The sequence below is a fragment of the Schistocerca serialis genome, chromosome 7 (assembly GCF_023864345.2).
Source record: "Schistocerca serialis cubense isolate TAMUIC-IGC-003099 chromosome 7, iqSchSeri2.2, whole genome shotgun sequence".
Classification (NCBI taxonomy): domain Eukaryota; kingdom Metazoa; phylum Arthropoda; class Insecta; order Orthoptera; family Acrididae; genus Schistocerca; species Schistocerca serialis.
This window is the reverse complement of record NC_064644.1, coordinates 405,212,246-405,226,642: the sequence shown is the minus strand read 5'-3', so window position 1 is coordinate 405,226,642 and position 14,397 is coordinate 405,212,246. Positions and strand designations below refer to the sequence as shown.

General features: G+C 42.3%; 1 protein-coding gene across 2 annotated transcripts in view; it reads left to right on the top strand.

Annotated features, from left to right (window-relative positions):
- The window catches only part of LOC126412172 (dual specificity mitogen-activated protein kinase kinase dSOR1), a 96,634-nt gene that overhangs the window by 43,657 nt on the left and 38,580 nt on the right, over positions 1–14,397 (top strand). For both annotated transcript variants that reach the window (XM_050081651.1, XM_050081653.1), the window contains one exon: positions 364–595. In XM_050081651.1, coding sequence (XP_049937608.1) covers positions 364–595 — 232 coding nt within the window. The remainder of the gene's footprint in view (positions 1–363; positions 596–14,397) is intronic.

Below are 14,397 nucleotides of genomic sequence, written 5' to 3'. Positions count from 1 at the left end.
GTTAAACTGGAAGTTCCTTGTTTTGTTAAGTCCTGGGTGGGTTGCTTTTCAGCTCAGAGGAGCATAAGGCTATGTTATTTTCAGTAGTAGCCTACCCAGTAAAGCACTAAAGCTCTGTTACATTCATACTGTGCTTCAGTTTAAAGACTGTTTATTTTGTAAGGCTCTAAGAGCCAAAATTCCTTTCAAATATGTTTGACATTTCAGGATATTGCTTATGTTTGAACTTCAAGGTATATTTTGTGTAGGTATTACCTGATACTCAGGATCTAAGATGTACCTTATTTTAAATATGTTGTACTGTCACTGAGTCATTGAAGTGTTAAAAGATCACATTTTCACTGTTGCTGTATTTGTTTATAGGCGTAGCACATTGACAGGGAAAACAAGCATTGAAGTTTTGCAAGAGAGACTGGAAGAATTGGAAATGGATGACACTCAGAGGAAACGAATGGAATACTTCCTTGTTCAGAAAGAAAAGATTGGTGAATTATCAGATGATGACTTTGAGAAACTGGGAGAACTTGGAGCTGGAAATGGAGGTGTGGTGATGAAGGTCAGACACCGATCCAGTGGTCTCATTATGGCTCGTAAGGTGAGAATAAAACTGAAAGCAATCAATTTTAATATAGCTTGCATACTGACCGGTTTCCTCAGATATTCGTATGAGTCTCATAATACTATTGACATGGCCAGTGTTCAGGTATTTCTTCAGTTCCACTGATTCTGAGTGACTGATCAAAGTAAATTTTCTGTTTACTTTTCTTGCATTTCCCTTTATAGTCTCTTTTAGTATATTTCTGTTGGAATGTTAGTAAATTCAGAGTGCATTTCTATAGGGTTCAGATAGAATCTCCTGAAGGATTTACAGGGCTTAAACCAATTTGTATCAGGAGATTAGAAAACTATACCCGGTTCAGAATAACAAAGTTGATTGACATCTAGCTGTTTACAGGGCTACTGCCATGGCAATAGCCAATCGAAGAACACACTTGTCTGTGTCTCCTGTTCCATTCATGTGTTCAGAACTCTCCCCTACTGCAGGTAGCAGCTGTAGTTGCCAGTTGTAGATGACACTTGTGATCGGTAATGCAAACAGTCGTGGTTCATTTCAATGTGTGCTTTATTTCATTCTGCAGCGAGTTTACTTTGCGCTACAGAATATCTGAAGCCTGTAGCGGAAGTGTGAAAAAAAAAGTGTGGTTGCTAAATTGAAAGTTCATCAATCTGCTCATGTTTTGTGTGGTCAGACACATGAGTTTGTGTGCGAGTATTTTGAGAAGGAGAGAGAGAATGATGTGACTGTATTGCCTCTAACAAAGGTAGCTGAAAGAACTTGTAACATTCACCTGCTTTATTTCTTTGTTGATAATCCTCAGTGTCGACGTACTGCATTGTTATACTGGCTGAAAAATGGGAGGTGGAAGTTCAACACTGATTACTGTAAATGATGTAGCCAACAGTTGCATAGTTGCTTTTCACAGATCTTTACTTTCACTGTTCACAACCCCGCAGTATTACACAGTTACATGGCCAGTTCACTATTGGTTAACTTTTGACCAGCCTCATTAATAGTTTGAAGACAAATATCAGCATACTGCTACAATAGTTCACTGTCGAACATCTATGAGCTGTAAAAACATAACCACACAGTTCTTGTGGAATAATATGATACATGCGACGCTATTGAACACACACACTAATTATTTTAATACCCTGCCTCTTTGTGTTACACCTATTTCACAGTTAAGTTGATGCACTGTTGTTGATCTAACGAATACAGGTTTCTCGTTTGAAAATTGGCTGTGGACTGACTGTCTCAGGACCAAAAATCAGGCCTTTACATATCCTCATAATAATAAGCACTGAAACTAATTAACATACAAATAACTGAATATACAGAAAAATTTCTTCTTTGTAACAGTTTCTTCTACATGGGTTAGGCCAAATTATTTGTTTAAATGATGAAATTAACAGATATAGTTATACAAACAATACTTTTGACAAGCCTGGTAATTATTTTGGAATTAATTAAGGGCCAGCTTTGCTAACTTGACTTCGAAAAGAGCCAAATAAATACTTAAAGAATGCTAGTGGTTCGTCTTCCAAATCTTTATAATTAGTACAGAATTAATATTGTTTGTAAGTCGACAATAGGATCTAAGCCATGAAACAATTACTGATTTCACACTATAACAAAACATATTAACTAGGAATTGTCAAAATAAATTAGGAAATTGATTACATACACAAAACTAAGCACAAAATTAGATCTATTGCTATATTTATTAAGACTGATGGCCAACCTTTCTCTTTTATGGAAATGCAGATTATACTCATGTATGCTAATGGTAATTAGTCAAAAGTGAAAAAATGACTTTAAGGAGGTAGATGGCAAAACAAGAGAATAAGTAAAGAGATCCCAGCTTGCTTTGTCACAAACTGCAGATGCTTTGAGATACATAAAAATAAAAATACGGTCCTCGAGGTTTGTAAGGAGAAGTACAGTACAGAAGACAAAGAACCTGGTTCATCTAAACAGCGAGTACCCAGCAAAAAGGAAAAGACAGAACCTCAAGTAACAGAATTATTATCTTTTCAAAAAGATGCTGTTCGTCATTGCATGCATGGATATTATAAGAGAAAAGAACATCCAGCTATAAAAAAAAAATGTGTGGTACTCTTCATGAGGCAGAGTTATTCAGTGGCAGCAAGACTTCCTTGTCAACAGTTGTCAGACCTTGTGGTTTTCACTTTTAAAAAAAAAAAAAAAAAAGAGGTTAATGGGTGAAAAATTATAACAGAGAATGGTCACATCGTAGTGTGGAAGTTGTCAATTTTTAAGAAATATCATTTAAGTGCTGTTTGAAGTCGTCTTGTGGCTCGATGAAACCTGGATAAATGCTGATCATTCTTTCAGAAAAGATGGACACATGGTAGCATATGTGGAAGTTCTGCTGTTCCTGTGGGAGTGTGTGTAAGAATTATTGTCTTGCATGCTAGAACTGCATCTGGTTTCTTACCTAACTGTCTCCGCATTTACAGATCGAGAAAAAATAAGCGACTGCAGTGATGAGAAGTGGTTCAAGAGGCAACTATTGTAAAATGTAAATCAGCTATCTGCCATTGTAATGGATAATTCCCCATGCCATTCAGTTATTAAGGGTAAAACTCCCAATGATTTGAATGAAAGAAGCCGACATTGTTGACTGATTGAAATGCCATGATGTGAAAATTCAGTATGGTTTATGTAAGGTGGAGCTCATGGAAGTAGTGGGGGGAAGGGGGGAACCTCATTTTCAATAGTACATTGTCGACATGATAGCTAAAGAACGTGGGCACAGGTTTCTTAGGTTTCCACCATACCACTGCTACTCCAATGCCATAGAAATGATTTGGAAACAGACTAAACATTACCAAAAAAGACTAAAGGAGGAACCAGTACAGGACAGGATAGAAAAATCAAGACTGCAGTGGTATGGACACATGAAGAGAATGGATGAGGGAAGAATTCCAAAGAGGATGTTTGATCTGCAACTGGAGGGGAAGAGGTCCAGGGGAAGACCAAGAGATAGATGGGTGAAGGGAGTGAAGGAATGTGTGATGAGAAGAGGAGAGAACTGGACGAAGGTGGAAGAGGGGGAATGGTGGAAAGACAGAACACGATGGAGAGGCTTGTGTTCCTGACAGACCCAGCCAGTGGCTGGAAACTGTCCAAGATGATGATGATGATGATGACTAAACATTACGTGGCAACAAATAATGAAAGCTCTGTTGTAACAGAAATTAAAGGACTGTTAGAGGAAGCAGTGGCACAAATAATGCCAGAGAAGTGGAGTAATGTTGTACACGACACAGAAACAGTTGTTAAGAAAGCATGGAAAAGTGAAGTGAGTGAGTATAGAAATTAATATTGAAAACATAATTATGTCCTTGGGCAATTCCAGTCACCTTCATGGACCAGAGATTAGATAACAACAGTGTTGAGGAAGAAGCTGATTATAAACTAAGTGGCATTTACCCTTTGACATAATTTGTCTTTATTTTTGTGTTTCACATTTTTGACTGGATGGTGCACCATAAATTTAATCTCATTACTAAGGAATACTCCTCTGCACAAATATGATACTCTTCATGCTACAGTGATTGGTATGTGCTCAGGTAGTTTATATTATTTTAATGTTGTTAATTATTGTATTTACATGAACAATTTAGATCCATTTTAGCACCCCTTTTGTATTGAATATGATGCTGTACATGATTCATTCCGATTGTTGTAAAAGACAGTACTCTTCATTTTGCTTTGTTGAGATATACAAATAATAGAAACACGGTATCATTTTATACACAGGAGGACATTTGTTAAGCCATGAGGATATACGATCCTGTAAAGTGAACTCAACACCATACGTTAAAAGGTGCTGTGAGAAGGTAGTCCAGTAAAGAACTGCACAGCTGTTGCTGCTACAGCCATACTATGTGTGTGCGCACACACCGTTGAGCTGACAACGTCACGCCCATCCGTGCTCGTCTGTAGAGCGTTACTTGTTACAGCAACTTGCAGACATGCATTTAACCCATAAGTGCCCAGAAGTGTTAAGCTAAATTTTTGTGCTTAAAAATAGTTGTAGGTTATTGTTTTGTAACAGGTTTACATGAAAAACATAATTTCAGTTTAATTTTCACTTATAATAGTCATGAACATTGATGGCAACTAAAGTTGCCAATGGGCACTTAACGTAACGAATGAAACACTTTTCCAGATTTATAACAATTTTTATTTTTTGAACTGTTTTTTATTACACATTCCCACTGTATTTTTTCAAAGAAAGCTATTTAAACAGTGAAAACAGTTGTGAATCATTTGAAGAATTCTCATCTGAATCTTAGCTTAGAGGTATTTCAAAGTTTATTAAACCCTCAAAACAACATGGATGAAGTGGTACCTGGCATTTCACACAAATATACACAGTTCAAGTCTTGCATACCTGGCATCTGCAATACTTAGATTGTCCTTTGATGATGAGATGATCTTTTCTGTCCTGCCTTACAACATTACTCATTTTTGTCCTGTATAGAGCTGTGAATAGATTGAGATCAACCCCTTCCATATGCAGATTGTTGTTTCACAGCATCAGTAGTCTTTATTGTTACTCTCTTTCTTTCTGTTCTGCTAAATCTTTCCTCATTTCTACATAACCACAGTTGGAAAAAACTGTCACTACTTCATTGTCAATCCATCTCATTGCTGTCATTTGGCCGTTAGATACTGAAACACGGTCTCCTCTTTCTTGTTTTCCAAATTCATTCTTTGATGGCGAGTTCAGTTGTTTTCCAAATCTGTTGTCTCGCGTTGTCCCTAGGTCACCCAGGTTTCTTCTAAACGGTTCTTCCAGCAACAGAACTGACGTAAACAAATTGTCGAAGTAGATTTTTGTTCCATCTGGAATATTTCTGTGCTGAATCAAACCAGTCACTACATTTCCACCTTGACCAAGATCAATTTTAGGTAGTTTCGTATTGTGTGCCACAGTAAGGTTCTGCACATATAATGTAGCCATCAGGATTTGCCAAAACCCATAGTTTGAAACCAAATCTAATTGACTTGCCCTTGATAAACTGTTTAGCCGCATGCCTCCCCTACTCCACCTGCTCCCTTGATGGTGGGGGGGGGGGGGGCATTTCCCTCCCTTTAACTCTGCACAACCTACTTTAGGAGCAACTCCCCCCCCCCCCCCCCCTCCCCAACAATCGAGGACTTCAGTCCCCACTTCTTAGCCAGAGAAGTGTATGTTTTCTTAGGATCCTCTTGCCAGGGAGGGATCCCTTGGGTCACTCCTTTCCCAGGTTTCTACCAGTGGCAAAGCTGACACCAACCATTGGCTGAAGCGACCACAGGTAGCTGGTCATAGAGCTTCATGGTCCTCCTCAGTCCCTGAGACTGAATCAGTGAAGCCCTCCCAGCCGGACAAACCTAAGGAGCAGTGAGAGAAACCTAAAAAGAAAAGGCCCCAAGAATCAAGGCACTGTGGTGGCACGCACACCACCACTACCTACAAGCTCTGTGTCTGAGGATGAGGTGGAGATTCTGGCATCTGCTGACGACCTAGATATCGCTGGGCCCTCAATAGCACAGGTACTCATCTGGTGGCACAAGATGACTGGAGGTGTAGACTGCCTCATTGAATGTTTCATGCCTTCCCAGTCTCACGATCGTGTAATCCTCCAGTTGAATTGCAGCGGTTTTTTCCACCACCTGGTGGAGCTACGGCAACTGTTAAGCTTTACACCTGCTTTCTGCATTGCTCTCCAGGAAACCTGGTTCCCAGCAATGTGGACCCCTGGGTGCCACAGCTGTCAGGGATATTACAGGAACCGTAGCAACTATAATAGAGTGTTGGGTGGAGTTTTCGTCTATGTCCTGAACTCATTATGTAGTTAACCTGTGCTCCTTCAAACCCCTCTTGAAACTGTGGCTGTCAGGATAAGGTCGATGCAGGAAATAATTGACTGCAATGTATCTTCCTCCAGATGGTGCAGTACTCCTGAACGTATTGGCTGCACTGATTGATCATCTCCCTAAACCTTTCCTTTGGGAGATTTTAACGTGCTTAACCCCTTGTGGGGTGGCGCCATGCTTACTGACCGAGGTAGGAAGGTCGAAAATTTACTGTCACAACTCCGCCTCTGCCTCTTAAATACAGGTGCCCCCACACATTTCAGTGTGGCACATTGCACATATTCGGCCATTGATGTCTCGGTTTGCAGTCCTGGCCTTCTCCCATCTATCCACTGGAGAGCACGTGACTACCTGTGTGGTAGTGACCACTTCCCCATCCTGATTTAGGTTTTCTGTGATTTCCCTAAATCGCTCCAGGCAAATGCTGGGATGGTTCCTTTCAAAGGGCACAGCCGACTTCCTTCCCTATCCGTCCCCAATCCGATGAGGCCGATGACCTCGCTGTCTGGTCTCCTCCCCAAAAACCACCACCACCACTTCCCCACCTTCCTGTCACTCCCCCAGTGTCATGCCCATGAACACCTACACAGATGGGCTTTAAACAAGGCAGACTGGGAAGCTTTCACCTCTGCTGTCATCGCTGAATTTCCCCCACATGGTTCCATTGATGTTATCATTGAGCAGGTCACTAGAATGATTGTTTCTGTGGCAGAAAATGCGATCCCTCGTTCTTTTGTGTGCCCCCAGTGAAAGACAGTCCCTTGGTGGTCACCGGAAGTCACTGAGGCAATTAAAGAGTGTCGGCGAGCTTAACAGTACATAAGCGACACGCTTACCCAGAGCACCTAATAGCCTTTAAACGGCTCCATGCCCGTGTTCGCCAGCTTATAAAATGATGGAAACATAAGTGTTGGGAGAGCTATGTGTCAACCATTGTGTGCCATACGTCACCTTCCCAAGTCTGGACAAAAATCAGATGTCTGTTGGGTACCAGACCCCAACAGGTGTCTCTGGCACTAACATCAATGGCGTGTTATCTACCAATGCAAACACGATTGCCAAGCTCTTTGCCGAGCTCTTTGCCGAGCTCTTTGCCGAGCTCTTTGCCGAGCTCTTTGCCGAGCTCTTTGCCGAGCTCTTTGCCGAGCTCTTTGCCGAGCTCTTTGCCGAGCTCTTTGCCGAGCTCTTTGCCGAGCTCTTTGCCGAGCTCTTTGCCGAGCTCTTTGCCGAGCTCTTTGCCGAGCTCTTTGCCGAGCTCTTTGCCGAGCTCTTTGCCGAGCTCTTTGCTCGAGCCTCTGCGCTGGAGAACTACCCCCCAGCCTTTTGCACCCTCAAACGGTGGATGGAAAGGAAAGTCCTCTCATTCACTACACGCCACTGTGAACCCTATAACGCCCCATTTACAGAGTGGGAGCTCCTCAGTGCCCTTGCACATTGCCCCGACACAGCTCCTGGGCCGGATCGGATCCACAGTCAGATGATTAAACATCACTCATCTGACTACAAGTGACATCTTGTCGTCATCTTCAACCGGGTCTGGTGTGAAGGCATCTTTCCAATCGCAATGGTGGGAGAGCACCATTATTATGGTGCTCAAACCCAGTCAAAACTCGCTTGATGTGGGTAGCTACCAGTCCATCAGCCTCACCAACTTCCTTGTAAGCAGCTGGAACATATTGTGTGTCAGCGGTTGAGTTGGGTCCTGGAGCCACATGGCCTACTGCCTCTATGTCAGGGCGGCTTCCGCCAGGGTCAGTCTACTACTACTAATCTTGTGTCCCTCAAGTCTGCCATCTGGACAGCCTTTTCCTTTTCCAGATGCCAACATCAGTTTGCTGTCTTTTTTGACTTAAGTAAAGCATACAACACGACCTGGCGACATAATATCCTTGCCACATTGTATGAGTGGGGTCTCCGGGGCCCACTCCCAATTTTTATCCAAAGCTTCCTGTCACTCCATACTTTCTGTGTCCAAGTCAGTGCCTCCCATAGTTCCCTCCCTTATTCAGGAGAATGGCATTCCACAGGGCTCCATATCGAGTCTCTCTGTATTTTTAGTGGCTGTTCACGGTCTAGCAGCAGCTGTAGGGCCGTCGGTCTCACCTTCTCTGTATGCGGATGACTTCTTCATTTCGTACTGCTCCTTGAGTATTGGTGTTGCTGAGTGGTGGCTACATGGAGCCATTGACAAGCCACAGTCAAGGGCTTTAGCCCACGGCTTCCAGTTTTCAGCCGCAAAGTTGTGTGTTGTGCATTCGTCAGCGTCGCACATTCATCCAAAATCAGAACTGTACCTTAATGATGATCCACTCACTATAGTGGAGACATATCGATTCTTAGGACTGGTTTTCGATGCCCGATTGACTTGGCTACCTCAATTTCATCAGCTTAATTGGCAGTGCTGGCAGCAGCTCAATGCCCTCCACTGCCTGAGCAACACCAACTGGGATGCAGATTGCTCTACACTACACTACAGATCCTTTGTTCAATCCCGCCTTGACTATGGGAGTCTGATTTACGGTTTGGCGGTGCCCTCAGCATTGCGTTTACTTGACCCAGTGCACCACTGTGACGTTTGCCTAGTGACGGGAGATTTTAGAACGTGTCCGGTGACCAGTGTCCTGGTGGAGGCCAGTCCCTCCATTGAAGGTTAGGTGTGCACAACTGCTTGCCAGTTACATTGCACAAGTTCGTAGTTCTCCTGCGCATCTGAATTACTGTCTCCTTTTCCAAAGACAGTGTTTCGTCTCCCGCATCGGCGGCCCAGGCCAGGGCTTATGTTTGTGGTTCATGTCCGGTCCCTTCTGTCTGAACTGGAGTCCTTCCCATTACCACCTCTCCTCGAGGTCCATTCACGTACACCTCCATAGTGTAAACCTAGGCCTAAGCTTCTCCAGGGCCTTTCACATGGCCCTAACGATTCTGTTAACCCTGTGGCTCTCCGCTGTCACTTCCTCTCGATTCTCGACATATACCGGGGTCATTAAGTAGTTTACATTGACAGCTCATTGGCTGATGGTCACATTGGCTTTGTGTATGTTCATGGAGGACATATTGAACAGCACTCCTTGCCAGATGTCTGCAGTGTTTTCGCTGCAGAGCTGGCGGCCTTATCTCGTGATCTTGAGCACATCCGCTCATGCCCTGGTGAGTCATTTCTCCTGTGTACTGACTCCTTGAGCAGCCTACAAGCTATCGACCAGTGCTACCCTCCCCATCCGTTGGTAGTGTCAATTAAGGAGCCTATCTATGCCCTGGAATGGTCCTGTCATACAGTGGTGTTTGTGTGGACCCCAGGACACGTTGGAATACCAGGCAACAAACTTGCCGACAGGCTGGCCACACAGGCTGCATGGAAACCACTTCTGAAGATGGGCATATCCAAAACTGACCTGTGTTCTGTCTTACGCTGCAGGTTTTTTCAGCTTTGGGAGACGGAATGGCATAACATTACGCACAACAAACTGCGTGTCATTAAGGAGACTACAAATGTGTGGAAGTCTTCCATGTGGTCCTCTCGCAGTTGTCCTCTGGTGGCTCCACATTGGACATACGTGGCTAACGCATGGTTACCTCCTCCATCACTTGCTGGACTGCCCACTTTTAGCCGCTCTGTGGAGGACTTTTAACTTTCCCAGCACTCTACCTTCGGTGTTGGATGACAATGCCTAACAGCAGCTTTAGTTTACGTTTTATTCGTGAGGGTGGGTTTTATTAGTTGATTTAAGTTTTAGCGCATGTCCTTTGTCCCCCAGTGTCCTCCACCAGGGTGCTTTCAAGGTGGAGGTTTTAATGTGTTGCAGAATGGCTGTCTTCTCCTTTTTATTCTCATGGTCAGTCAGCCATGGTAATCTGCTCTCTTGTTTGATTTATTCTGCACGTTTCTTGCATCTCTCTGTGGTTTTCTTGTCTGATTTTGTCAATTTTAGTGTTTGTTGCCCTTGTGTCATTCTTGTGGTTTTCTCCTTTCTTCCAGCTGTGTTTTGTATGTCTTAATTATTTTATTGTCACCCTTGTGGAATTATTTTAACCGGAACAAGGGACTGATTATCTAGCAGTTTGGTCCCTCCCCCATCTTTTAAACCAACCAACCAACCTTGAACTTCATCATCTAATGAATCAAAATCTTCATTAGTATCTCAACCTTGTACTTCATAAGAAAGGATGATGCCCACTAATTGTATTGTTCTGTTTGATCTGGTTCAAGAAAATTTATTATTTTGTCCGAAGTCCATAAATAATTATCACACCTGAAAGGCAACACAAGTTCCCAGTGGCAACTAAAGATACCAGACATATTTTACCCAACATAAATATTCTAAGGAAATCCTGTGTGTAATTTAGACTATTTATTACAAGACAGCAAAGAAAATTTACTTCAAGTATTCATATATTGTCCTGTACTTACATTTTCCATCAAAGCGGTTTTTAACAATCGTACCCACCAGCAGATTTAACATTCGTAAGCAACAATGATGGACTGAATACTGAAACTTCAAATATTAAACAAGAAAGAAAAGTGTCCAAAACTGCTTCCAGCAGTTAAATAGTGTACAGTATTATCATTGTTGCCAATATTAATTTTTAAATTCATTGGCAACCTTAGTTGCTACTGGGCATTAATGGGCTAATGTATGGTGCCACAGGATGCTGTGGCCTGAAAACCAGTCACTGTGGAGAGCAACTTTTGAGAAACTGGTTCATTCAAGCCACAGAGAGCTGCACAAGTTTCTTGATAAAGAATTATTTGCACAATAGAACTAGATGAGATTGGGATAAGTTTTCTCAGAAATAACCCATTAACTAACCTTCGAAATGCTCACCTTGAATTTTATGGTATGGAGAGTGCTGTTAGAGCTGTAATTACATGCCCATAATAAACAATGAATGTAAGAAGTACAGCCAAATGATATTGGGCTCATAGTACAGTTTTGTCGATGTATTATCCAATGAAATACTCCAATGCAAAACTTTCTACAGTTTGTATTATTCATGGACTATGCCTTTTTGAACAGTGATAATGTATTCAGATGCTCTTTTAGGCATTTCTGGAGTCACAAAAATCCATCCACTACACTTACCTCAGTTGACAAGCAACAGTTCTCATCAACTTGTGGACTTGGATTGTCAAAGATCAAACAATATGTCCTTACTTGCTGTTACCCCATGTCACTGGTGCACATTACATTGTGTCAGTTCGAGATCTGCTGCCTCACTTGTTCGGGCTTGTACTTTGGTTGTCCCTGAGAGGATATGGTTTCAGCATGAGGCGGCACCAGCGCACTTTGATCTTGATACCTGTAAGTGCTGAACAACAGAATTCATCATCATCATTTGACTGTAAGGTCCTGTTTCATTCCCTGTGTGATCTCCAGATGGGTATTTTCGTATTGTGTGTCTTGAATTCATTAGTGTGTGTAGCCTAAACTGAAGTTGAACAGGAAATGGTTGTTAATGCCTTATTTGCTCTTCTCATTATAAGAGCGATATTTTAGAGTGTGTGCAAAACTTTGTGTGCCTTTGTAATAGATGCATTGGGACTCCTGTTGGTCACTTTAAGCAGTTGTTTATCTCTACAAGAAACTAAGTAGCCATTTTTGACTATTAGTTCCTTATCTAATAGTACCTCATTCAGGATACTTTTCCCACATCCATGTATTACATATATCAGTTTCACACATTTATTTCTAAAATATTTTGGGGTTATAACTGAAAATTTAACTGCCCATTTGTTATGTATTTAAACTTTGACTTAAGTCTTTGGTTATAATGTTGTACTTCACTCACTGTTATTTCTTGAAGCTGCAGCCTGTCTCCTCCATCTGACTGCAGTGCTAGCGGACAGCAGTCACTGCATGTACTGTTTCATTTGAGGACAACAGCACATGAAAAGCAAATAAACTATACATTAGAAGAGCATGTGGAATTTATTGCGTCCCTATGTTCCACAGCACGATTTAGCACTATAAAAGTTTTCTTGTATCATGACATTTAAAATACATCTGTCCTGTGTTATAAATAAATGTAACAGGGCTGTGTACATAGATTATTACTAAGTTTGTAAAACAGCTTTCCTTGTGTACTTGCTTTGAAGTGTGTTAGTTATATCACCAAAGTTTAATTCATAAGCCAATCTACAATGCCAAGTCTTCTTAAATCTAATAATCTATTTTCCAAGTGGCAGCAAAACGCACACATAAAAGACGGTTGTAATTGGCAAGCTTTCAGAGCCAGTGGCTACTTCTTCAGGATGGCACGTGTGGTGAAGCAGTTGCCAAGGTTATGATTGTCATGTTGTAGAGCATACTCTGCAACAGGATATTGTAAGTTGCCAGTATACACCCTCTGCCCATGCCCATTCATCCTAAATGGTAATTTGGTGGTTGTCATTGCAATGTAGAAGGCCAAACAGTGTTTACATAACAGCTGGCATATGATGTGTGTCATTTCACAGATGGCTCTCTCTTTGATAGTGTATGTTTTGCCTGTTACAGAGCTGCTATAGGTGGTGGTAGGAGGGTGCATAGGTCAAGTGTTGCAGCAGGAGCAGTCACAGGGGTAGAAGCCATAGGGTAGGGAGATGGGTGCAGAAGGAGCATCAGGTCTGACAAGAATATTGTGGAGATTGAGAGGGCAACGGAAAGCTATTCTAGGTTTGGTTGGCAAAATTTCGGACTGAATATATCTCTTTTCACCGCATGATTTTAGGAAGACATGGCCCCGCCGAAGTAGTTGATTAACACATTCCACACCAGGCTAATACTGTGTCACCAGTGGTGTGCTCCGAATTTGCTTATTGGAGGGATCAGCAGTACCAGGATTGGTACTTCACCTTTGAGGGGCAGACAATCAAATAGATCAGGGGAACAGCCATGAGAAAAATGATGGCTCCTTCCTATGCCAACCTTTTCATGGGTCTCTTGGAGGGCACTTTCCTGGGATCTGTAAGTCTTCAGCCCCTGGTTTGGTTTAGATACATTGATGACATCTTTACCATATGGACTTATGGTGAAGCTGACCTGCTAAAGTTCCTAGAATCTATGAATACCTTCTCCCAATTAAATTTCACATGGTCATATTCCAAATCCCATGCCACTTTCCTTGATGTTGATCTCATTCTCACTGAAGGCCAGCTACACACTTCTGTCCAAATTAAACCTACCAACAGAAAACAGTACTTACATTTTGACAGTTGCCATCCTTTCCATGTCAAACATTCCGCCCAATACAACCTTGGCATCCCAGGCAAATGTATTTCATCTACATCTACATACATACTCCGCAATCCACCATACGGTGCGTGGCAGAGGGTACCTCGTACCACAACAAGCATCTTCTCTCCCTGTTCCACTCCCAAACAGAAAGAGGGAAAAATGCCTATATGCCTCTGTACGAGCCCTAATCTCTCTTATCTCATCTTTGTGGTCTTTCCACGAAATATAAGTTGGTGGCAGTAAAATTGTACTGCAGTCAGCCTCAAATGCTAGTTCTCTAAATTTCCTCAGTAGCGATTCACGAAAAGAACGCCTCGTTTCTTCCAGAGACTCCCACCCGAGTTCCTGAAGCATTTCCGTAACACTCGCGTGATGATCGAACCTACCAATAACAAATCTAGCAGCCCGCCTCTCAATTGCTTCTATATCCACCCTCAATCCGACCTGATAGGGATCCCAAACGGTCGAGCAGTATTCAAGAATAGGTCGTATTAATGTTTTATAAGTGGTCTCTTTTACAGATGAACCACATCTTCCCAAAATTCTACCAATGAACCGAAGACGACTATCCGCCTTCCCCACAACTGCCATTACATGCTTGTCCCACTTCATACCGCTCTGCAATGTTACGCTCAAATATTTAATCGACGTGGCTGTGTCAAGCGCTACACTTCTAATGGAGTATTCAAACATTATGGGATTCTTTTTGCTATTCATCTGCAT